The sequence below is a fragment of the Rhagoletis pomonella genome, unplaced genomic scaffold (assembly GCF_013731165.1).
Source record: "Rhagoletis pomonella isolate Grant_MI unplaced genomic scaffold, Rhpom_1.0 Rhpom_scaffold_00468, whole genome shotgun sequence".
Lineage (NCBI taxonomy): Eukaryota > Metazoa > Arthropoda > Insecta > Diptera > Tephritidae > Rhagoletis > Rhagoletis pomonella.
The window spans coordinates 45,367-72,941 of NW_023459022.1; the positions used below are offsets into that span (position 1 = coordinate 45,367).

The 27,575-nt window shown below is 37.7% G+C and overlaps 2 protein-coding genes across 4 annotated transcripts in view; both read left to right on the forward strand.

Annotated features, from left to right (window-relative positions):
• Positions 1-27,319, forward strand: part of LOC118750945 (sensory neuron membrane protein 2) — a 48,582-nt gene extending 21,263 nt beyond the window's left edge. For all 3 annotated transcript variants that reach the window (XM_036485697.1, XM_036485696.1, XM_036485698.1), the window contains 5 exons: positions 335-595; positions 696-1,125; positions 26,508-26,626; positions 26,818-26,943; positions 27,026-27,319. In XM_036485697.1, the coding sequence (XP_036341590.1) occupies positions 335-595; positions 696-1,125; positions 26,508-26,626; positions 26,818-26,943; positions 27,026-27,208 (1,119 nt within the window). In that variant the 3' untranslated portion in view covers positions 27,209-27,319. The remainder of the gene's footprint in view (positions 1-334; positions 596-695; positions 1,126-26,507; positions 26,627-26,817; positions 26,944-27,025) is intronic.
• On the forward strand, positions 10,879-15,925 carry LOC118750944. Its single transcript, XM_036485695.1, is given in 4 exon segments — positions 10,879-12,862; positions 13,913-14,227; positions 14,258-14,537; positions 14,539-15,925. Coding segments are annotated over 4 exon segments (3,660 nt in total). The 5' UTR covers positions 10,879-10,893; the 3' UTR covers positions 15,635-15,925.
• Positions 27,320-27,575: the final 256 nt, after the last annotated feature.

Here is a 27,575-nt window from a genome sequence, read left to right on the forward strand (position 1 = left end):
TTGCGCGCCCCTGCCCCATCCCACACTTATGCCCCCCGCCCCCAATTACATATTTACTCTCGTTTGCTTTGGTTACGGTGCTCGGTAGATTGATTGAATGCTTGGTAATTAAACGCTTTGATCGGAAATGAAACTGTAAATAAGCATGAAAATGAGGCATTTAGAAGTAATAAAGCTCGAGCTTGGCTCTCTTTTGAAATATGTACTAAAAAACGCAATAATTATCTACTAATTAAGTTTTGTATAATCATGCGGCACACGCATACACCCGCACACCACGATGCATAAATGAATGTGTGTGTATGTATGTACATTTAATCGATATAAATTTCAGTCGGTGCTGCAGATTTCGGAAAACGATCCGGGCTTATCGCTGCTGCTCGTCCACTTGAATGCGAATCTGAAGGCTGTCTTCAATGATCCGAAGTCAATGTTTCTCGATACAACAGTGCGCGAATTCCTCTTTGACGGCGTGCGCTTCTGCATCAATCCGAATGGCATTGCCAAGGCCATCTGCAACCAGATCAAAGAAGGCGGCTCGAAGACAATACGCGAAATGAGTGATGGCAGTTTGGCGTTTTCGTTCTTCAATCACGTGAGTACTTATAATTACAGTAGTACATATTTGCATGCTTCAATGGCCGATGCTAATGTTTTTCTTTTCATTGTTTTTTTTTCATTTTTTGATGTTACAGAAAAACGGCACAGGCAAAGAGGTGTACGAGGTGCACACCGGTAAGGGAGATGCCCGGCGCGTCTTGGAAATACAAAAATTGGACGATTCACATAATTTGCAGGTGTGGCTAAATGGTTCGGAGGGCGAGACTTCAATGTGCAATCAAATTAATGGCACTGACGCTTCGTCGTATCCGCCATTCCGCAAACGCGGTGATTCAATGTACATCTTCAGCGCGGACATCTGTCGTTCGGTGGAATTGTTCTATCAGAGCGACATACAATATCAGGGCATACCGGGTTTTCGCTACTCAATCGGTGAGAATTTCATCAACGACATTGGTCCAGAGCACGACAACGAATGCTTTTGCGTGGACAAGCTGGCGAATGTGATAAAACGAAAGAATGGTTGCCTATACGCAGGCGCTTTGGATCTAACAACGTGTCTTGGTAAGTGTGAGCTCTATTAGTGGTGAAAGAATATATTTTTGGGCGAGTGGCAAGAATGCTCTCTACATCGTGATATTTTGGAAGATAATATAAGATAAGGAGAGACAAGATAACACTAAGAAATTATGGGACTGGCATGAGGAGAGCTATATAGATACATATGTATGTACATATGTATATCTCAATCCTTCATATTTTTCTTTTATAAGCACTGTATCTTTCTGTTTTTTTTTTTTTTTATTTTACTTATTTGTTTTACAACACAATCATTAACGTATGATAGAAAAGTTTAGGTAATACAACAGCTAAATACTGCGTTTTGTAGCAACTTATTCACGCAATTTAAAAAAATATTTCTCTGCTGAAACTTGTTTTTATATTTGCACGTCGTTATTCATGATAATACGATATATATTCTCTACGATTTCCACGGTTTCGCTTAATAAGAATTTATCAATTTAATTTAAGGGTAGCAGGTTAATGAATAAATGCTTTTACTATTCTTGTTTACCAAATTAAGAACAATTAACTTGTGTTAATTAAAATGAATTTCTTCACAACTTTGTTAATTGATTTAAACATCGCAAGAAATTCCCTAAGGTAACATGAGCTATTGACTTTTTATAGAAAATTCGTAACAACAAATTTTTAGATAATTCTACAACCGATTTCAAACAACTTATAATTTTAGTTTTAACAGAAGTAGTATATGTACCGCATATATTTTTTATGGAATGAGTAAAGTGACTCGGTAGCGAAATTGAACGAATTTCTTAAGCAGGGATCACCCTATTTGTAAATTTGGCAGTCACAGAGTGGTGTTGTCTAGAAAGTTTTATCGAGAATGAGTTCAATAATAACATTCCAAACAACACCACTCCGTAACGGTGAAAATGGCAAACTCTCTACAAATGTACAAATTTTGTGATCCCTGCTTTACTGACTGTCGAAATTACCAATAAACACAAAAAACTTTATTTTTTTAATAATCCTGGTTCAGGCGGCATTCATGGACCTCAAAGTAGTTTCAGTATCTTCTTCTTATTTGGCACTACAACCGTTTGTCGGTTTGGGTCGGGACCAAAAATCTTCTCCAATTGCCTCTCCCCTATACGAATTTGAGCCAGTTGCTCATCCCGAGGGTGGACATCGTGCATAGTAGAGCGTAATTTTTGTTCGTCGAGAGAGGGCTCTACTTTGCAATAGCCTACCGAGCCGAAAGCAGCACTTGCAAGGCAAGAGTTATTCTTCGCTTGATCGCCAGGCTGACGTTATTGGTGGTGTTTATGCTGGATACTAGGTAGACAAAGTCCTTCACTACGTCAAAGTTATAGCTGCCAACAGTGAAGTGTGTTACGAAACGAGTGGACATGTTGCCAGAAGGTACTTCGTCTTGTCTTCATTCACCGCTAGACCAACTTCTCTCTTTTGCCAAACTGGAAAATGCTGCGGTTACGTACCTTTATTTCAGACCGACGATGTTGATATCATACGCCAGCTACATCGTTCTTTTGGTATATGTATATGGTGTATATGGTGTCGTAATTACGCTTTCCAGCATCAGATTGAAAAAGTCACCTTGTCCAAAACCTCGTTTGGTATCAAACGGCGCGAACAGGTCCTTCCCAATTTGTACGGAGCTGAAGCTTGTGTTCAACGTCACTAGCTGTACATAGCCGTATTAGTTTCCTAAATTTCGTTGTGAAAAAATAGACGTCGTACAGTCAAACTTCTCTACAACGAATCCGCATAAAGCCTATTATATAAGAAATTTATTGCATGCGAAATTACGATATTTTCAACTCTTAAGTTAACTTAATTTATTTAACAAAATTTCTCATATATCCAGGGGCGATGACCTCATACATAAGTATGTCATTACAACGCGGCAGTTAATTTCAACAAAATTCAGTAAGTTTCAATTCACCTCAGCACATTATGAATTTTCAACTTCAATATTCGTTAAACTTCTTCTAAAGATTGGAGAAAAGATTCATTCTGCTATTAGTTAAGGTATTAAAATATTCCAGAGAGGAATTCCTCTCCAAACTTTATTATAAATAGTTCTCTGAAAATAAAAGTTAAATTTGAAATCGGTTTATATATAATAAAACTTAGTTCAAAGGACAAAAAGAGTTACACTCGCACTGAAAAAATGGCCCCTAAGTACCTCTAATAAATGTTTTGTTTATGAAACCCCACCTACATATCGTAACCCGTTAGAAAAATTCACACGGCAGATGCCGGGTTAAGAGATACCAAGTACAATTGCAATTAACTCGACCGGTTTATATCAGAGGTGCTTTACGTGCTATTCATGACTTTAATGCTAAATAAGTTTAAGCCGTAGACTGCAGTTTCGCGCGTCAATGCTCTTATGACGCGGTTTTGGGCTCGTTCTCGCTAGCTGGCATCTATTAGAAACATCTTTACTCGCTGAGTCCCTCTTCATCTGATCTTTCCAAGCCAGAGAAGACCTTGTGCTTTCTCTGTCACTTTGCATCCATTCGTACCAAGAATGATAGAATACAAGATTGCGTCGATCAGAGAGGATTTTTGAGAATAACTTTTGTGTGACCTCACACTGGTGCAATTGCGAGAGAGAAATGCCAAAACGTGAGCAAGAATGGAAGAAGAAGAAAAAATGTTGCAAGGAAAACGTAAACAAGTTGCACCAGTGTGACGTGATGCAACAACGATTCTGTCAAATTCGTTAAGAGAGGAATAGCGGTCCGAGATCGGCGCAACCTTTCTATTCTCTCAATCGTGCATTCGTAAGATATGACCAAGCCAGCGGAACCGTCGTATTTTGATTCGTTGCACCGCATCGATGTTGTTGTAAAGGTCCTATGGCTTATCGCTACATCGTCTGATTGATGGGCGTTCATGATGAGAGACTTATAAAGTGTGATTTTGGTTCGTCGGGAGTAGAATTTACCGCTCAAGTTATACTTCAGAGTAGCACTTCTTGATAAGAGCATTTTCTTCGTTTAATTTCGAGTTTGATATGATTATCAGTGTTAGTAGTGGTTCTCAAGTATACGATGCCCTCAACAACTTCAAAATTACAACTGTCCACAGTAACATTAGTGCCTAGACACGCATGTGCTGACACTTTACGACCAGAGCCATTTGCTTTGCTTCACTATCTAATTTCTACTTAGAACAATGAATAGGCTGCCATAAAAAAAAACAAATTTTAGCTAAAATCCAGCCTTACTTAAGTGTAGGCAGGTAAAGGTACACAACCTTTACATCATTCCAATGCTTTCTACAATTTGGGGCTGCGATTACGGATACATTTACTATACATACCTTAACATGTTCTAATGTAAAAATAAAAATCGATTTGCATCACACATCCAAATTTTACAACCAAATTTTGCATAACACGTGTCTCCCTATCCTGAAAAATATTAATTATGTTTGGTTTTGAAGATACACGTTGCAGCTGCTAGCTGTATCCCATTAGCAACGATAATCGAAGCAATCGTAGAATTAGATTCGCGGAATTAGTTACGACATAGGCAGCAAAAAGAGTTTGAATAATTAACATAATCTTTAGTCATTAAATTGTTTCTACTGAATTACTTAAAAAATAATTTCGCTATGATAAAGCAGCGCGCAAAGACAATTCCCACAATCTCATAGAGACTCCTTCATATATGTATGTATGTATGTATGTACATACATATGACCAACATCTCTAAAGGCCTGTATGCAGCTCTCAAGAAACCGGTCAAGAAAAATTTGCCATTATTTCGTGTGTGTGTGTCCAAGGAATTTTGACATCATCTGATACTTCATCAGCCTGTTGCCTCACTCTTTCCTCAAGAAATAATGGAACGGGCATATAATTTCTGTTGCAAGCCTGGGTTGCCTTGTACCTTTTTTCACAAAAAAACTTTACAAAAACCGTAGTAGAAAGCGTAGTAAATTTCTTAAGAACTGCGTACTGCCTTAAGGAAATTTGACTCAAGAAAATTTCTTAGCCAATTCTTGTACGTCATTTTATACACTCAACTAATATCCAAAATATTAGTAAATATGTATAATGCAAAGGTTTATTGGTCTTGTTGTGCTACATATGTATGTATATGTATTTGTGGAGAGGGTTGACCTCCGGTGATTTGCCTTTGAACTATTCAAGGCTAGCCAGTGCAAATTATCACATTATACATTTGGGGTGTTCACAGTTCGTTCCAAATTGTGTCTGAAAATGTAGACGTCTACATTTTGAGACATCTTTAGCATCAAACTGTGAGCACCCCTTGTGTTGCCTTGTGTTGGTGTTGCCAGACATTTCTTCCCTGCGTGCATTTTTTATATGCCGCCTTTCGATTTTGTTTCTGAAAAATTGTAATTATTTAACTTAATTACCAATTCGTAATATTTGTTATTTCTTTTCCTTGATTTGTTTCTTTTCCTCTGAAATTGCGCTCAAATTAAATGCAAATACAGAAAACGTGCCCAATAAATAAAAAAAAATGTGATTAGTATTGCCATAATGCAACCCTGCTGCGAGGTTGCAAAATGTAGACGCGTAAAAAACATACCTTTGAGTGTGACAAAATGTAGACGGCGTCGTTTTCCAATTTTGTATGGGAAACAACAACACCACAGATTTTACGGTTAGAAAACGTCTTAAAATGTAGACGTCTACATTTTGAGACACTATTTGGAACGAACTGTGAACACCCCAATTGATATTAATAACACATTTCTCTCTTCACGCTATTCCCTTCAATGCGAAATTAGATAAGATAGGTAGACATCAAAGAAATTTGCAAGTCAAATTGGCATATATTTAAATGTTTCAACGATACCATGCGTGGTATCGCCACTCTCGCCTGCCTTAATCGACTCATTATTAACGTGAGCAAAATGATCAATATAAAGTAAAGAGAAGAAACGGTATTAGAGAGGGCGTTAACTATCTGCGCTAAGCAACAAAGCGTATTTAGTCGATTTGCAGCGAACGCCCGCTATTTAATGAAAAACGTCGAAATAAATCAAACATACTATGTACGTATGTAGGTAGGTATGTATATTTGTTAAGCCATAAAACAATGAAGCGCGCTTTAGTACTTAACAACAACTGAGAAAACAAACAAATTAGCTAAACGCAGGCGCAATAATAAGAAAAATGATTAGATGCTCAACTGCAAATTACTAGCTTATACAAGTCATTAATTCATAATTTGTGCGGAAATAAAATCTAATTTTTGTTAAACAACCAACTAGCCTACACATAGACAGACGGACGGACGGACGGACGGAAGATGCTGGGAGAGAGACAGAGGTAGAGGGAAGAAGTATTCACAAAGAATTCGCATCAGCATGCTTAGAATGCCACTTGAAATTAGACTGGTTAGGCAGGCGGCTGTCGACGTGCAACCAAATAAAAGTGTAAAAAGACGATACAAGTGGCCTATATATAATTGAACACCCACAGCACATACGCACGCGCACAACACTCAGCCTATTGCGACGATTTGCTGTAGCAACAAAAATATTTGTGTCTCAGAGATGTAGCGGCACAGGCTCAAATACAGCACTCGTGCTGCTCTTCAGAGACTGATTGGCATCGCTGGCCCCCCCAATGGGTAGCTAATCATCACCAACTAACAAAGACACACTCGCGCTCATACATACATACATACATAGATACATGTAGTATGCCTTCATACTCGCTAGCACACCTCAATTATAACTGTTAGTTCGGAAGACGACTTATAACACAAATCAACTGCTAACTAGTAGTAATGCTTTCAACCGTCCTAGAAGCTTACCGCTGAGAGCTGTCTGTCATAAGTTATGAATCAATTCATTTATTTAGATACAAATGTACGTACAAGTATGCATATGCATATGAAGTGTTTACAGCTTAAGTGTTGAGCGTTGAATTGTGAGCTTTTCTACGGCAGACGGCATAGAGTCAAAGGCGATAATGAATGCGACTGTTGTGCAAACTGGTTATTTTGCTCGTCTTCGATTAGCAAAAGATTGGTTATTAGCGGTTCTTAGATTTGGCATTAATAATCCGCTTAGAATAAATAGATATGGAAGAAAACACTTTCGTGAAAGTATTAAAACTGAAGAGCATTCAATCTGAAATAAATATAGAACGCTAAGGAAATGCGCTGTGGAGTAAGAAAAAATTTAGCGAACTACTTGAGACACATATATTCACTTCAAGCTTCTGAACTGGGTTCTACTTTGTATTGCAAATCCATATAATTCCAATAATTGCACTATGCATTTGTATAAGACCGTGTCGCCTTTCAAATCGCAATACAGAGTAGACCGCCTGATTTAGGATTGTCTACAAAGCATTAAAAAGTAGTTGCTTAAAGTATTTATAAATGAGCCTGAACTTCTTATTAGGAGCCAATTAACGCAAAGTGGCGCCAGTCTATTCCACTTCTGGCGAACGATGAAACCGGTAGCGCATTAATCAAAAAAATTAAGAGCGCCTGGGCCACACTGGAGAAGTGAAACTTACAAATCTGCGCCTTATTAACTTTAGTCCTGAAACTGGCACAGTGACATATCAGGAAACTTAGAGGGACACGCAAGTGTAGGAACTAATTTATCTTCAGTTAACTGTATGCCTTGAGTAATGTCCGAACGGGGGCGACTGTCTGTTAGCACGACATTCAGCATCCTATGGTGGCATGAATTGACTCCATGCTAAAAGAAGAATAATTAACGCCACCATAGGCACAGGATCTGTTAGAAGGAAAACCTCAAGAAGGCGTACTATCCCCTCTATGCTGGCTCCTAGTGGTGAAAGAAATTCCTGAGACTTTCAAACCTAAAATGACAAAGGTTGTCGCCTACGCCAACGATTTTGTGACACTCATCACTGGCAAATTCCTGTCAACGATAAGTGAACTAATGGGGAGTGCACTAGGTGATAACTCTAAGTGTGCCAACCTGCATAGATTGGGTGTAAACCCCTCCAAAAGAGAACTGGTATTGTTTACAAGGAAAACAAAAGTACCCACTTTTCCTCCGCCGAAATTAGGGGAATCTTCTTTAAAACTCTCCTCCGAGGCAAAATGCTTTGAAATTATTCTGGGTTCGAAGTCGAAATCGAAGCTGATATAGAAGGCAGCACTGACAACATTACGCCTGTTTGGGACTTCAATACGAAGATATTAATTAGGTTGCCGACCCGAGAAGAATGGGATGCGGGACTGTCAGTAGCAGAAAGGCTGGTGGTTCAAACATGGAACAAGGAACCGGAGCCGGTGTCTACTCGAAAGACCTGCAGATCAACCGGTCTTTTCGTCTACCGTACAACTGCACTGTCTTCCAAGCGGAGATCTACGCTATAGAGAGGGCGGCAAGTCTTTTACGTAATTTTTTTTGTCTACAGTCAGGCACAACTGAAGGTTATAGGATCTAAAATAGTGAAATCGGGAATCGTATGGCAAGGTCGCACCACGCTACCGTCACTGAGCCGCATCAAAGTCACTCTATGCTGAGTACCCGGATATAGCAATATTGGAGGGAATAAGTTGGCTTATTAGTTGGCCAGATGCAGCTCAGAGATGCTTATAGTAGAAGCGGGTGCTACCACAGTTTAGTGGTTCTAAGAAGATCTGGTCAAGTATCAAAAATATATGGCTAATCTGACTTAGTAAGTAAAACCACTTGAGAGTCTAATTAAATACCCCGAAAGGGATGGTTTCTACTCAAGACTCCTCTGAATAGAACCCCACATTTTTCGCTGCCTTGTTATTAGATTTTCCTAATACGTCTAATGCTGGATTTCCACTAGGCATTGAATGGCTAAAATGACAAATGACAAAGTTGGGCATTAAAAAATTATCGTGCCATTATGTGAAAAAAATTGTGAAATAGTCATTAAGTCCATTTCCACATGGCATTTTCATAAATGGCATAATTTTTTGTCATTTCAATGCCTAGTGGAAAATCGGCATAACTCTAATCAGGCCTCTAAAATGAAGATAGTAAAAGCACAAACTATATTGTTGAGTTCAGTGGTAAGTCAGTGCTTTAAGATTTATTTGTAAATTTTTGTAAATTTGTATAATTTCAGTTATGGACTCTGTTACCAATACATTATCTACTTTTGTTATCTCTAAGTGAAAATAATGATCATAGTATCAGGTTTTACGCAAGTATACTCTTAACTGACATACTTTGGCGTCAAACTTGAATTGGATAACATCAAAATTAAAGAGTGCGAATAAAAATAAATAATACAAAATAAACTAAAATTTCTTTCGATAGTAATGAAAAGCCAAACTTCAAAATTAAATGTACACAAGTCCAAATTCAATGTCTTCCCTTAATCTCATATCGACGAATAAAAGCAAATAGAAAAGAATCAACGATATTATGCAATATGAATAAATCAATGGCCACGCCAACAACACGATATCCATATCAAGATATCAATTGATAAAGCAGACAGTTCGCCTATCGCGCTTCGCTTGCTGATTAACCAGTTTTTTTTTTTTTTTTGTTATTCTGTGTTTATGCGCATTGCGCGCATCTCTACAATGCTGCCCCACTGATTGGATTGACTGACTGCCTAATTGAACGCCTGTTTGACTGGTGGCTAGCCACAAATACGAACAACTCCGTGGCTCAAACTCTGAGCGTGGCTGAATTATAAATAATCTGAGTGTACCTGAATGGCTGGACATATAGATGGCAGTTCGATGCGATGCGATGCGATGCGATGCGCAAAGTGAGCTGGACATATAAACGCGAGACATCACTGAAATCAGTATTGAACGAGACGCGAGCGTGAAAACAAGCAAACGTGAAGAAAGAAGCCCTGGCATTAGTAGCCAATAAAACATAATAAGCTTTGGGGCGATTAAAGTTAGCTAACCCACTTCGTCAAATTACCCTGAATTTATTAGCTAATTTATGTGCGCAGTGAAAAGAGTCGCCTAACACCTAAAGAAACTAGTCGAAATCGGTGAAAGATTTTGCGCCAAAGGCGACTGTGCGCGCGAGCATACGCACGGCGTTCGTGGCCGCTTTACGGGAATATTAAAAGCTGCTTCCGCGCTCTTTGGTGCCACTTTCAAAATGATAGCGTATCGTACGGCAGCTACGCGCGCACGCAACTCTCTGTTCATTGGCGAGTTTTTCGCGCGGGTTTTTTGCTTCCTTCTAGCTTTTGGTGCCAGCGTCAATGCCAAGGTGTTCGATCGTTGCGAATTGGCGCAAGTTCTGCACAACAAACACCGCCTGGATCTGCACGAGGTCGCAACATGGACTTGCATCGCTCAGCACTCGAGCGATTTCAACACAGAGGCCTACGCGGGAGGTCTGGCTGGTGGTTCGCATGGGCTTTTCCAGATTAGTGATGTGTTCTGGTGTTCGCCACCTGGTAAGGGATTCGCCTGCAATCTGCCATGCGAACGGCTGCGTGACGCTGATTTGACCGATGATCTGAGCTGCTTGCGTATTATTTACGACGAGCATCAACGTCTCTCCGGAGACGGCTATAACGCGTGGAATGCATACCAACAGTTTTGTCGCCATGGTGTCGAGGCCTACGTACAGGATTGTTTTTCGAATCAACGCGTACTGCCTTCGGCGCAACAACCAGTTGCAAACACCCCCTTCGCAAGCGCCCCAGCCCCATTCTACACACCCACCGCGCTGGCAGTACACTCGAACTCCATCAGCAGTAGCTATTCAACACATAAACGTGGTAAGGTCTATGATCGCTGCGAGTTGGCGCAAGAACTCTACTACAAGCATAAAACGCCAATGGACCAAATTCCTACATGGGTCTGTATCGCGCAGCATGAATCTCACTTCGACACCTCAGCCGTGGGACGTCTGAATGCGGATGGCAGCGCCGATCATGGAATCTTCCAAGTCAGTGATCTCTACTGGTGTTCGCATGATCGCTACGGTAGTGGCAAGGCTTGTGGTCTGCAGTGTACCAAGCTCCTGGACAACGACATAACCGACGATGTTCGTTGCATCAAGCGCATACACGGTGAACACGCGCGTCTTTCTGGTGATGGCTTCACCGCCTGGAGCGTCTACAACCAACACTGCCGCAACCAACAGTATGAGTTTGTATCCTCGTGCTTCAAGGATCAATACTCAACGCTTCAACAGCCAGCTAAAACGCACGTTTTTACTTCACCCGTAACATTCTCCTCCCAAACACCACACGCACACGCTTACCAAGTCAACCCCTTCCTCAAACACAGTGGCGTCCCTCCAAAATCCATACCTACACTTCAACAATACACATCCCCAAACACTTACACACAGCCACACCATACACAACAACACAAGGGTAAAGTTTATAAACGATGTGAATTAGCTCAAGAATTGTATTTTAAACACAAGTTTCCAATGCAGGATATACCTACGTGGGTGTGTATCGCCCAACATGAGTCCAACTACGACACATCAGCAGTTGGGCGTCTCAACGGTGACGGCAGCGCGGATCACGGGCTCTTTCAGATAAGCGATCTCTACTGGTGCTCACCCGACAACTTTGGCGGCAAGGCGTGCAACATTCCGTGCGCGAAGCTACTCGACTCCGACATAACCGACGACGTCAAGTGCGTCCGCACAATACACGAGGAGCATACGCGCATCTCGGGCGATGGTTTCACAGCGTGGACGGTGTACGACAGGAATTGCCGCAATCAGCAGATCGAACAGGTCTCCGCCTGCTTCGAGAGCAATGAGTTAAGTAAGACCGAACAATTTCTAACTACAATGCAGGTGGGTGGCTACAAGGATGACAACAATACGCACACAACGACAACTGGGCTGGCGGTGGCGAAGGGTAAGATTTACAAGGAGTGTGAACTGGCGCAGGAGCTGTACTACAAACATGGGATGCGTCTGAATGATATACCAACCTGGGTTTGTATTGCTAAGCACGAATCTAGCTTCAACACGGCAGCTGTGGGACGACTAAATGCAGATGGCAGCGCAGACCACGGACTTTTCCAGATCAGTGACCTCTACTGGTGTAGCCACGAGGATTCCGGCGGTAAGGCATGCAACATTCCATGTCAAAAATTGGTGGACTCGGATATCAGCGATGATGTGCAGTGCATCAAAACTATACACGCGGAACACACGCAAATTTCAGGTGACGGCTTCACAGCTTGGGTTGATTACAACCGACATTGCCGCAATCAACAGTTGGAGCGTGTGGCTAAATGCTTTCCAGCAGACGACATACAGAAAGCACTTCACGCTGGCCCAGTCATTGAGACAAATACAGTTGGAAGTGGACAACAAGCCAGCGCTGTAGTGGGTAAAGGCAAAATATACAAGAAATGTGAGTTAGCGCAGGAGCTGTACTTTAAGCACAAAATGCCCATGGAAGAGGTGCCCACCTGGGTTTGCATAGCCGAGCACGAGTCGAGTTTGAATACGGCCGCTGTGGGACGCCTCAATACGGATGGCAGTGCGGATCATGGCCTTTTCCAAATAAGTGACCTGTACTGGTGCTCACACGATGGCGGCGCTGGCAAAGCCTGTCAGATTTCCTGCAGCAAACTGTTAGACAACGACATAACCGATGATGTGCGATGCGTGAAAACCATTTACGAGGAGCATACACGTCTATCCGGCGATGGATTCACTGCGTGGACAGTTTATAATCGGAACTGCCGCAATCAGCAATTGGAGCAGATAAGTTCCTGCTTCGATAGCAACGAATTGCAGAAGGCACATCAAGTCAAACGAGTTGGACAGAGTGAGAAACCAATTCATGTGGGTCAGACCCACAGAATTAAGCAAATGCCAATAAGCTTACCCAAGAAAATCAAACACAAGGGCGAATTAAATCATCCATTTGTAAATAACCCATTTTTAAATCAGTACAGTGCTTTAAAATGTATGCCTACTACTACGCCGCCTAGTGCAACTACCGCTTCCAATTATGCGTTTAACGGCATTGAAGCGGTTCCATCAAAAACAACATATATTAATAATCCATTTTTAAGCCAATTTATGCAAACCCTTCAACCTATTAGCGAGGAAGCATCGAAGCCTAAAATCCATACTAACATAGCAAATTCTATATCAACACCCGCTTCATACGCTTCCAACCCCTTTTTTATTAATTACCAAAAAACCGATACAGCGCCGCAAAAGCCTCAGAAACTTAAATTTAACTCCAACCCATTTTTAACTAAATACATTGACCAATCGGCAAGCTTAACTAACATTAAAACAGCCAGCAAACAAACTTCAACTGCCTCCCCAGAAAGAAGGCAACAAACCGCGCAGTTTCAAAATAATCCCTTCCTTCAAACTTTGTCAACCGCAACGCAAAGTTTGAGTGACAAGCCTAGTATAAAACCAGAGTGGCAACAATCGCCTACAACACCGAGTAGCATAGAAAAAAAGAAGCTACATATCTATCCAGCAAAGCCTTATGTGAACAGTGATGTCTTCCGTACAACGCCAGTAAAATCGCAAGCTGTCATCATCCCGCTTGAACCGAGTCAGGAACCTCACACGCCAAGCACCAAAACCCGTACTAACATTGCAACTTCATTATCAACACCCGCTTCCCAGGCTTCTAACCCCTTTCTTAGTAAATATGAACAAGCTGATACATCGCCGCAGAAAGCTGAGAAACTAAACTTTAACTCCAACCCATTTTTAACTAAATTCATCGACCAGTCGGCAACCTTAACTCACATTGAAACAGCCAGCAAACAAACATCAACGGCTTTCCCAAAAATTAAGCAACAAAGCGCCCAATATCAAAGTAATTCTTTTCTTCAAAAATTTTCAGCCACAACGCAAGGTTTCAGTGCCGAGCCAAGCGCAAAACCTGATCGAGAACAATCGCGTACCACACCGAGTAGCACGGAAAAAACAAAGCTGCATTTGCATCCAACAAGACCCTATGTGAACAGTGACGTATTCCGTACGACCCCTTTGAAATCAAAAGCTCCAACCACCGCGCTTAAACCAGTTGCTGCGTATGCGACACCTACCACAACTGCCAAATCGATTACCCAAAATCCTCAATTGCAATATTATTCGAGTCTGCCCACAATTACAACAAAGAAACCTACAACAATGGCAACAGTTATACAAAAGCCAAGTGTCGGAGCGCAGAATAAAAATCAGCCAGCAACACTCGCTGGAATATCCACAACGAAACGGCCGAGCACAGCCCCAACTTGGAACTGGCATCACCAACCACAAGTGCAACCTACAAAAGTGGCTTCCACTCAAAGAACGACAAGCACAACTAAGTCACAAATAACAACGAAATCTACAACAAGTGCTCCTCTTGCTACGCCAAGGACCACAAAACTGCCGAACACCCAGAGGCCAGTTACAGCAAAAAGCAGCAACTCTAAAAAAGCAACGGTAACTACAACGCAAAGACCATTGACCACAAGAAATACCGATATATCCCAACAAAGAAAAAACCGCTCAGACTGCAGCCACTACGAACAGGCCTAGAACAACAATGTCAACCAAAAAACCGCTGACCACAAAAAATGCAGGTGTTTCACAACGACAGAACACTCCATGGACTACCACAACAACAACTCCAATCCCTAAAACACTGGCCATAAATGGTTCACCAGTGACCCAACGAAAGACCACCAAGACTTCTGGCAACACGAATAGACCAGCGACAACCACCACAACAACTAGAAAACCAACAACCAAACAAAGTCCAACAAAAACTACCTCAAGAAATATTGTCAGCGCTACTAAAACTGCCTCCAACCATGAAAATACAGCTGTCACGCGAAGACCTTCAACAACAGTGAGATCGCCTACAACACAAAGAACTCCCGTTGCAGCAAAAACTACCACACGACCGACTACAAAGACAACTCAAAGGACGACAAAACGTACAACAACGACGACAAAAATGCACCTAGATTACTATCCTTCCACGACTACACGGCAGCCAAGAACTACTGTAAGAACGCCGATAACTACGAAGGTAACGAAGCGTCCTACATCAGGTATTCCGAATACTTTCACAACTACAAGAGTGCCATATACAACCAGGAAGGTTACCACGACTCCTCCGATTACAAGGTTTAAAGTAAAATCACAAAATAGCACCACAGCCACAACTAGGGCTCCGACTAAAATACAGCCAGCGACGACAACGAAAAGTGTAAACACTGCCCGTGTAACTACGCGAAGACCCGCTTTGTATGCAACGAGTGCTGCGGAAGCAACTACTACAACACTTAAACCGAAATTTACCGGGTCTTCAACCATCCGAACAACAAATCCGTACCGCGACGACCCCTTCAGTCATCCATTTTTTGCGAAGTACAAAGAGCAGTTCACAGTTTTTGCCTCGACAACTACACGCAAGCCAGCGAGTACTACTAACAAATACGAGTACCGGCCTCTGGCAAAGCATGGTGAAGAGAGCGAATACTATCAGCAGTTCAGGAATCATACAGCTGGTAATGTGAAGACCGTTTATGCCTATGCGTTTGGCCAAAACGGCGCGCTAACTGGACACTAATTGCAGACGCTGGGAGCAAACAAAAGCTATGTATGTATGTAGCTCCTCGCATGCGGACAAATGAATACTCGTTTATTGAGATACATACAACCGAAAGTGGAATTCAAAGTAGTATTAAGAGCCTAGTTAAGGAAGGAAAATCGTTTGCGAATTTTTGTGATGCTGTCAAAATGTGATTTTTTTTTTATAAACTACACTTTAAACGAGGACACGAGTATACTACATAATCATAGATAATCAAATACACATACATATTCAGATAAGTACATCGCCATGGCACTGGATGCAATATTAAATAAATCACATCTCTAGTTTTAAATTTGTTAAAAACAATTATAATAATCGTTATGTTTTCTACAGTGTGTATATTTTTTATTGAACTATACTTACGAACTTACTTTATAGATACACGAAAATTATACGTACTAGGTTTGAACTTTATGTTATACTTAATTGTATATGTAATTGAGAAAATATAATAATAGTTGCATTAGAAAATTATTAATAAAATGTTGCAATAATTCAAAACATTTTTTTCCATATTGAATTTTTAGTTTCATTACTCATCAATTACTTCCTTGAGATAGAGTAGTTTCGGAATTTTCAGTTTTTCTTTAGAGATCTTACAAAAATACAGTATCTGGAACTGCTTAGAAAGTATTAAAACGAATTTAGAAAATGGATGTTTTCTGGCCTCCGGCATTTCGCGTAAATAATCATACGAACTTAATTCTAAATTCTTAAAAATAAACTTGTTTCTTAGATTAAATGGATTTATATGAGGATCACTCTACATCTGAGGCAACGAGAGCCAGATTGGCCTAACATTTTGAAAAAAGTATGCAGTCGAAAACTACCCCTAAATAAATATAGCTTGTGTATTTTCCTTTTTCTGGAGAAAAAACGTTGATGCTGATGGGGTCTTCTAACCTACCCTGAACATCGAAGTACTTGCGTATTTATGCAGAGGATTTATCATCCGCGATCCTCTCTGCAACTTTTAGTAGGAAGGATGTAAAGCTGCCCTTGGTTAGTATGACAATTTCCCTACTACCCTGAGTATGTTCATGACCATCACTTCCTGCCATTAGAGCACTAAGAATTCCCAAGCTTAACTCTGCTCTGGATAGCGATTTTATAAAGGTTAGAAGGTTGAGTAGCTTTTGTAGCGACGAGAGAATAACATAAGCGCCAGAAGCTTTGAGGCAGATATACCCCAGTTTATTATATCGTGAAATAACAGGCTGCAGGCGACTTTCCAGCTCTCTGCTCATGGTTGTTTAGTCACAGTCCAGTCTGCATGTGGATGGTTCGGGTAGTGCTCAGAGATGAGCAGCCAGTGAAATGCGCCTCGGCTAGAAAGTGCCGTGACTCCTTGCAGCTGTCCATGAGTTATCCATCAGGTCGTCTTAGCAGATCTCTGTATGTGTTTAAATGCTTTGCTTTTTAACAATGGACATCGAGGGAATTTTTGTGCATTTCCTTTTCATCGATCCTTTTAGCTTCATTAAAGAGCTATTCCCCCACGGAGTCCCTCTTTTATTACGCTTAGTGACTTCTGAATAGCACCTACTGTAAGAGTTATTAATAAGTAGCTTAGTTCAAGATCGATTAGATCACTTATTTTAACCTTTCATCTATTCAGTGAGAGCCCCGTAGAAGCGCTCCCAGTCTGTGGCTTTCCTGTCGTTAAGCATTTCTAAGATATTTAAGCGAATAAACTCAAACAGGTAGTCAGCTCTTAAATTGGTGTCACAGCAGTCCCAGTTGCCAATGCTACCTACTCCAGTGGTCTGTTTGTCCCTGTTTTGGAGTTTCTCAGTGCCCAAGCTTGCCTCTATCTCGCAACGATTATATTAGACTAGACAAAATTTAATAAAACTATCGGATTGCACAAGATTGCCTTAATATGCCCTAAACTGTTTACAAATGCATCCAAAAGTATACAATACAGTCGTACATATTTCTTTTGTTTACCAAAAAAAAACCGGTCAACAAGGTGTTGGCAATTGATTAATGTCACTGACGCTTTGTCAAATAACTTGAACATTTAGCCTTGTCAACGCTATATACATATGTATATGTATGTAGATAAATGGTTGTTTTCATAGAAATTCACACGTACACTTATACACTATACACATGTTTGTACGTATGTATGTGAATGTTAACATTAATGCATACATATACAATATTAAGCAAACTATAATTATTAATTATAAGTGCAAATTAGCTAAAGATGCCACATTGGAAACGTTTTTTTTTTTCTTTTTGTATTGCAAAAATTCGAAGTATTCTTCTTTTCTTAATTGACTGCTGCTCGGCTATCATCGATAAAAATCAACTCCAAGTTCGCACAGCATGTACACGTGTTGCTAATCTGAGCGCTCTACATGTCAACTTAACATGACTAGGAATTATGCAAACGACACTTAAGTACGGGTTTGGGCGTATAATTTATTTGATGAATTAAGAGAGGCTCGTCGATCAGCAACTGACAGTGAATAACACTTGCCACAAAATTCTAACACGATCTGTGATCTATGTAGTGTAATTAAGATTTTGAGTGAAGGTCATTTGCTTGCTGAGAGCTCAAGGAAACAACGTGTCTCAAATTTCACTTACAAAAATGATCTCTTTTTTTTATCTTTTGTTTATAAAGCACTCAATCGATTGTGTGTACGTACATATTTATGTATGTAGTGTCTAAATGATGGCAAACCAAACATAATAATGAGATGGTGCATAAATTCAATAGAATCTCAATTGGAGCACTTGAACTAAAGCACTTAGCAAAAGAATCAATCCTCCATTCGGCAACGTCCGCATAAAAAAATAGTATATGAAGATGAACTTCATTCAATACCAACACTTTGAAAGACAAACATTCCATAGTTCAAAAAATTAAATCGACGGCTGAGTTCGATATTATATTGCAGCAAATATTTGTATGCTAGGAGTATTCTATACATGCATATAGTACCCCAGACATGTTTGTAAATAACTTTTCTGGTTCCTCGCATGTTTGTAATTATGTATGTATATTGGCCACTAAGCGTGCTAAAAACTGCTAAATAATACAATTTTATGCAAATATTTTGGTTGATTTTTTTTTCTCTATTTTCGGTCGGCAGTCGCGTCGCTTCATAAATATGTATGTACTAGATGGTAGGTAGTATTTTGAAAACCGGAAAGGATCAATTAAGTCGCTTTTATACAAAAAAAAAAACAAAATTGATTATTTCTTAGTAGTCGTATGCTGCTTCTTCTAAGCTATTAACATACTTTTATGATTTTACGCTCACTTATGCTTATCCACGTATGTATGTATGTATGTGCATTAGGGTGATCCAAAATAATCAACCTAACGAATTTATAGCCATAAAAGGACCTATTTACTGAGAAGAAAATTCTCCCATTAGCAAAAATTTTTTTCCCGATTTTAAAAGCTGTCGATGAAATTTTCCATGTAAATAACACGTAAAAAAAATTTAGTTTGCGTTAAAAATGTCATAACTATTGAACCGTTTTCTTGGCATGTTCTTGGAGGGCATTGAACTCTTCAAAAAATTACTCTACATTTGATTGTCTATATTCAAAAATGTATAAACTTACAGTCAATGAAAGTCGAAAAAAGCAGAAATATCGGTACAGTTTTAGGACTTTATGATTGCAAATATTCATGCTAAATAAACAAACCTTACACTAAAATGATACAAAATATGTACAAAATGTTGATTATAAACTAGATTAGTCAGAGAAGAGAGAGTTTTAATCTATTATTTATTTTTTATTGCATTTTAAAACATTAATATTCTTGAAAATTATTAATGAAATTCAGTTTATTGCAATTAGGATATTGCTGGCGATGTACATAATTGCACTACCGCAAAAGAAATTGATTTTGCTCTTCGTCTTTCGTCACAGTTCGATTACAATTTTGTATGCCTAGAAAAAAAAATGTATCCCAAACTTTCAATAGTTATAACATTTTTAATGAAAACAAATTTTTTACATGTTATTTACATGGAAATTTTCAAATGCCCACTGACACCTTTCAAAATTGGACTACAAAAACGCCCTTTTAAGGCCATAAATTCGTTAGGTTAGTTATTTTAGATCACCCTAATGTGCATATGTATGTATGTACGTAAATGAAAAATGCTCCGGCAAGCAACGTGCGAGTTTTAGCTACATACGAGTACTTTGATTCTTATTTAACATTTAAATATTTGTCAAACCATTTAATGCCAGTAAAAGGGCCTTTTATTTATTCCATTATTATTTATTTATTCCATTACAAAAAGTAGACAATATGGACACTTATTGGAGTGAGAAACTGTTTGTTAAATTAAATGCAAAACAGGACAATGACCTCCTCATAATGAAACGATTCTACTTTGGTATGTTCTCATTTAAAGTGAAATTGAATACAGCTGCAGAATACAGAATACAGATTTTAGCACAGAGGTGGCAAATCTAAAAAGGCTTGAAAACTAACCATCATACCTCCTGGGAAACGGGAAACAGTTATTCGGATATGACAACTAAGCCTAGGTGTCAACCGGGTAATGCGTTCCGGCAGCGCAATAAAAGCTGGATCCGAATTCGAATACGAATTATTATTACAGAGACAACGAAATATGAAGCATTAACATCTCTCTCTACTGTATAATGATAGCACAACCGTTACTGATAATGAAATTTGATGCGAAAATATGGCGATAAAGACATGAATAATTATGTATATCAATGAAATGCTACACAGAGTACCCAATCTGGAATTTACTGTTCAAAGTAGTTGCGAGCCTTAATTTTTCAACCGATTTGACTAATTTTGTTTCAATAAAAATTTTCAAAATTTTCACTTGAAACTTACACTTTATTTTACTTATTATAAAATTAAATCGGCTTTAAAATTGCACACCTTAAAATTTTCTTGAACCCCTATAATTTTTTTCAAATAGTTATTAGTTCTGTTAGTCAAACCAAAATGTTTGACGAATTATCATGGTTTTTGCCCAAATCGCGTGAACTGTACTCGGCGGAGGAAAAATTGTATTCGCAATCGGAATGCAATTGCAACCAGAGTCGATTTAAGAAACCCGCTAGCCAGTACGATAAATAAATTGAAATGTTTGTTGAAAAAAATCAGAACAACAAGAAATATATATGTATACATATCCTGTTTTTTGTCCATCTGAAAGAATTTTAAAAATTCTGTAAAAGTTTTGTTTTTATGTTTGAAATGCAACCATGGATACCAGCTGACAGGGAGACTTGCAAATTCCTGTAAATTTGCGTTCGTGCAGAAGTTTGCAAGTTTCTCAACATGAGAGAGAGTTTAGGAGAATTTTCTTTTACTCTCTGATACTTTGAGTGCTGGATACATCTTTTGCTGGATTTTCGACAAACAAACCTATTATCAAGATTTTTTTTCTTGAAGTTTTCCAGCATTTTACCTACCAGGCACTTTTGTTGCTGGCAATAAGAAAACGTGTCGTCCTCAGCAATAAATTTATTGCCGGCAATATTGCCAAAATGTCCGCCGAAGGCAACTCGCCAGGTCGAGAATTTCAAAAGTGCCTCTCAGCGGTTCTACCTTACTATGTTTATACACTTAGATCTCTTTTTATGCGGATTTGAATTTAATCAAATTTTTTCAACCATTTTGTCGCTGTAGCGATTTTGCTTTTTTGTGAGTTTTTATTACTTTTTTCAGTGTGTAAGAGACAGTGCTTCTGATAAATAATTTGTCTTTGTATTGTTACATAATTCATGTATTTATTGTGGTATTTTCTTTGTTTTGGGTTAAAATACAGATACAATTTTATTCATTTCATTAATGTTTAGTTTTACATGGAATAATAAAGGTTGAACTTAAGAAATGAGTGCTTTTTTTGCTTAATACTGCCTCACTGGAATTTTTTTTTATGCGGTTTTGTCTGAATTTATGCGTTTTGAAAATGCCGAAACGCATTCTCTGTTTTTTTGTATTGAAGTAAAGAACTTGTTTATGCGGTTTTTTTTTTATTCGGCTTTCGGAGGAACGCATGTACCGCATAAAAAAAGACATACCTTAGGTCTTTGTTTTATTATGAAACATTTATTTACAGCAACAGTATAATCGATTCTCTTCTCTCTCTTCTCAAAATTGGTACTTTCTCTGCACTTTAAACTAAAAAATTTTATATCAAAAAATCGACATATCTATTCCCAATTTTATTAGCTTTCGTTAAAAAATAAATAGTCAAATTGTTTGAAAAATGAAAGCTCTGGAGCTTTTCTACCCTCACTGTAAACCAAAATTTTCCAGAGACAGAGACAATCAGAAAGAGGTTAGTAAAATCTAGAGGTATTTGGTTTATATGGTTTGGTCGTGACTAATATTGATATATGATTGGAAGCGAGTGGTTTCAAACCACTAATATTGATTCATGATTTCTTCATGCAGCTCCTTAACGAAGTAGAGACAGAACTTTTTACCATCGGGCCTTTCAGTTTGTACGTGAGCATTCTTGCTTTCTTTGTCCACCGTTGGCTGTCGAATAAAAGGTTCTTTCACTGCGGATCGTTATCATCTATAAGTGCAACATATTCGAGTTAGCGCAGTCCATTTCCCCATAAAGCTCGTATGATCCGTGGTTCCATCTTCTACGGAGCCCATAACCAATGTGCGAAAAGGTCAATAGATCTTTCGTAGAATAGATTTCTTCAATATATTCAAACCCTTTTCATTTCTGTTCCATATTAACGGGCGGTTATAGGTTAGGACATTGATGGAGCATGACTTCTGTTAATCGGGGGCCCGCTCTGGTTTTCAGTTGCCTACCTTTCGGGACTTGAATCGTATCGCTTCAATTCTGCCACCATACATAAATATCTTTAAATTAAAGTTCTTTGGCTCTCAATTTTTTCAAATCCACTTACATACATAATAAAATTTGTTAATGGCCCATTAACAACTTAAATTTTATTCAAAACACACCTGCTTTAAGAAAGTATTGACGTAAATAACATCAAGTTTCTTCATACATAAAAGTCGTTCTACACTTTGCTGTGAACTTAAAAATTTGCATAGATTATCGAAATTAAAAAAAAAAAAAGATAGAACTACTTAACACGTTTTGTCTTGTTAGCAATTGTTTTATTTCGTATCTGACACGCGTTGAAATATTTATTTATTTTACTCATGAATATGGCGGTACATATAAACTGTTATATGTAGATATGTAAAAGATTACGTAAAGAATTCTAATGGCTCAGCGACGGCGGCTGATATAATTACATAATTTGGAAGGAAAGCATAATTCCATAAATATGTATACAAGCACATGCATATTAGGGTGGTCCTTAAAAGTATTAACATCTAAAATTTGGTTATCTAGTCGCGTACATAATAAAGACATCCAAGAAAATGTTAAACTAATTGTATGGGTCGTTGCCAGGCCTTGAAAATATTTAAATTAACCAATTTGATATATTTATTTTGTTATCATAGAAAAACGTGAGTTTCTTGGTATTTTTCCAAGACAACTGTTTGTGAACCAGTGTTATTTAGTTTTGGGGAATAATTTTACAAATTTGACACTTATTTTGAAACAAACGTTATCAAATAACAGTCTTTGAAGCTTAGTATTACATGTAATGAATTAATTTTTAGTAATACATCAAATTTTTTGAAATTTTCAAATTTTCATAGGAGTCCTTATCAAAAAAAAAAAAACTAAGATTTGAAGCAAAATATATATCTAGCAATGTGTTTTACAACTAATTGCTTTAATTTAAAATACTTACAGGGATACCACTGTCGAAAAAAATAGTTATCATCCACTTGAAAAAAAATCTACCAAATCTGGAAAATATCTACCAATTACCTTTTTTGAGTCATTTTAATAAAAACTATATTTGTGTTTTTTTTGTTTTTTTTTTTTTGTATAAGAATTTATTTGCGCTTTACTAAACTCATAAAAATCAAGCACTCAAGCTATATACCAGGGTTGTTGCGAATATTCGCATTCGCAACCGCGGTGCTTCCGCATTAATTTTAACATTCGCATTCGCTTTCGCATTCGCAATAATCAATGCGGATCTTTTCCGAATATCTTTCATATGATATCAAATTTGCTTAATTTGGATTAGCGCTTTGTTTATTATCAGGAAATGACTTTTATTTCGGAATAAAAAATATTTGGCTAAGTTTAACTCGTAAAAAAATAACTGTTATTTTCGGTACCTGGAATGTTGTGAAAGTGCACTGGTAAAACGTATATCTGGCCAGTCACAGAAGAAAGGATTAAAAATGAATTATAAAAACTAAAACCGAAAAACGCTGATGATGTTACAAAGTAATTTTCAAATGAATAATATGTATGTATGTTTTTCTGGCTCTCAATATAATATTTTCTTCTTTTCCCTGTGCCTGTCCAAGTGAATCATAACAAATAATAATAGCAAATTTTTCGTGTTGTCTAATGAATAGTCATTATATACTTCTTATATATGAAATTTTTTTGTTCTTACTCACTAGTATCTTTTTCAAATCGATCTTTATTTTTGGTGTGACTAAAACAAACGCTTCCCCGATATCTACAAGAAGTATATATGTATACAAAGTTCTTGAAGAAAAATTATGTACCTACTCAAATAAACGGACTATGTACATTAGACCGTACCGCCTTACAAGCAAACAAAAAAGCAGGGACGGATAATAATCTTATTTTTTTTTTATTTGAACCAAAAAAAATCGACAAGCTGTAATCGTCGTAAAACAGTTTTAACAATACTGACGTATTTGTATTCGTACGTCGGTTGCTCACACTTTTTATTTGTTCGTTTTATCGTTTATTATATCGATAAGTTCCGAAAATATCGATACCAAAATCGATAACATCATCGATAAAAATTTTGATAACAAAACCGATAAAATGTCGATTATTATACCAAGAATTCCGAAAATCTCTAAAATCCCGAAATAGTCCCCAGATTGAGTATTTGTCCATTTTCACTATAATTACCTTTATTTTAATCTTTTTTCCTCTATCTTCATCTTTACTTTTACCGGTATTCTCATCCTCAGCCTCATATTTTTCTTTGTATTTATCTTTGTTTTTACTTTTATGTTTATATATTCTTCATCTACATATTCCTCTTCACCTTTGTCTTTTATAAATATTCAAATGCCGAAATACCTATGTACACACACATACTTTTTGTCTCCTTCTCTCACTTCCAGCGCATGCACGTGCTTGCAAAATGATGACGAAGTGATTTGGTATGGAAAATCATTTATGCCCATATATTTGAATAAAATAAACATACTTAGAGGATATCAACCAATACTTCCCATATACCAAATGAAAGGAAAAATCTTAAATTTTTGATTAAATGAAACAAAAGCAAAATCATTCGAGCGATTTTCGAGAATTTTGTAATAAAAAAAAAATGTTAATTTTTTCAACAATTTTTTGCCTTAAAATGCTTGATATTTGTTGAATTTATCCCCCCTATTCTAGAACCCGAATTTTCGTAATTCGTAATTCGCAACCCTTGCCGAAACATGTGCAGCATTGCCAGCTATCAGTTGTTTTTCGAAGATAGCTGAATAAAGGAAAACAAAGTCGAAAGGAATTTAAAAAAAAAACACTCACCATGTGCTTGTTTATTGTAAAATTGGTTAATTTTACATATTTTGAGGAAAATTATGGATTGTGATGTATTTGCAATTAAAGCAGCAGAGTAAGCGGGCGCTATGCCAATGGATTCACAAAGGTATGCGGAGCTGTCGGGCATAGTAACCATGGGCGCATCTACGTGTTACTCGTTCGTTTTTAGGCATGCCATTGTTACGCATTTCGAAAGTTCGAAAATACGATTCGAATTGCAGCATACTATTTCTACGATTCGTAGCAAAATCCGAATACGAAACAGTTGCAGAATAGGGGTGTATATAAAATTTATATACGATAATATTTGTACTGGTCCAAAGAACCTATATCTAGAAAATGAAATATATGTATACCTGCAAATCATAAGCTGCCGGCGCACTTTAAAGGCTCAAAATTGACGCCAAATTAAGCCGATACATACCTTTGTTTCTACGATAGATACCGAATCGGTTACTTACAGAAATCTATCTGTCGATAGGTTTGGAATTTTGTCTTTGAATCGCCACACTTTTCTTCGAAATCGCTTCACTAGTTCTCGTGTAATAAGATTTTTCGTGAAGCTCTAAAAATTACAAATACAACATTTGAGCATAGTCTCCATATCGAAACGTTGGATGTAACTAGGGTCCTTTTCAACATTTTTCATGGCAACTATGTAAAGAGTTCTACTGGAATAATCAAAAGACTTTCTTAGCAAACGTGTAATGATTTTGGTGAGCCTAAATTTACCGACATTGGGGAGGTGGGAACTGAGATCGGACAAAAAAATTGTTTAACAAGTTCTACTGGAATAATCAAAATAGTACTTTCTTAGCAAAAGTGTAATGATTTTTAGTAAGCTTAAATTTTCTGACATAGGGATAATAAGAACTGAGATATGGTGAGTAGTAAAGCAGCGTACTTGAGGTCAATGAACTTTGGCATAAAAAAAAATACTCTCATCGAGGTTAAACTGGCTATTTTTGGAAAAGAAAAAACTAAGAAAAGTTTCCCATGTTGAAGGGAACTTGAATTTTTTCCTTCTACATATATTTATTATTTGTGAACTACGACGTAAACCATAACATATCAATGCAAGTATCACTCTCTCGTAGTTGTGGCTTCGATTGGCAACTATACATATGTACATATATTATCTATATATTAAAATTAATCCAATAATTTATAAATATATTGAAAATTTGTTCTCTTGTTTTTTTTTTTAGATGCACCTGTAATATTAACATTGCCGCATATGTTGGGTGCCTCAAACGAATACACAAGGATGATACGTGGTCTGCGACCGGACGCGAAGAAGCATCAAACCTTTGTAGATGTACAACATGTAAGACCGATAAATGACAAGAAAAAAATGTTTAATACAATGAACTAAAATAAAGTCAAACAAAGTAAAATTTAGTAAAATCAATTGAAGTAAAATGAAAAATGAAAAACTTACACTTATACTTACTTGCAACAGAATCCCTATTCGCTCTCATCTAATTGCAAACATTCCAATTTCTTCACCAATTTCAGCTCACTGGTACCCCGCTGCAGGGTGGCAAACGCGTTCAATTCAACATGTTCTTGAAGACTATTAACCGCATCTCCATAACCGAAAACTTAACCACTGTGTTAATGCCGGCGATTTGGGTTGAAGAGGTAACGACGAAATGATTTATTTTTTTTTTCTCCCTCATATTCTCTACACTTGTCTGATCTCTTTGCGGTTTGTCAATTCCAGGGCATTCAACTGAATAGCGAAATGGTGGCTTTTTTCAAAAAGAAACTTATAAACTCGCTCAAGACCCTCAATATCATTCATTGGGCATCGTTGTGTGGCGGTATCGGCGTTGCAGCTATATGTCTAATATATTATGTTATACAACGCCGAAAGCCGGAAGCGGAAGTCGCACCGCTCAAATAATTAGATTTTAGTCAGTTGATGTTTGTTATGTATGCATACGATATATTTAACATCGATATATAACATTTATTATTCATTATTTAATTTTATTTACAACTACATATTTTTAAAATACCCTTTAACCTTATTATTTGTTATGTTTTGTTTAAGTATATGTACAGGCATGCGTATGTACATATGTATTAATGTACTACATAATATTTAATATATGTATATGTAAATATGGTTGTTTCTTTGTAAATATTTCAAATATATGTATGTATATATGTAAATGTGATTGTAGCACATGTATTGTGATTTAGTATCATACGAATTAAAAAAAAATTATGAAACCAAATATAAAATACTTTCTTATTTTGATAGGCGA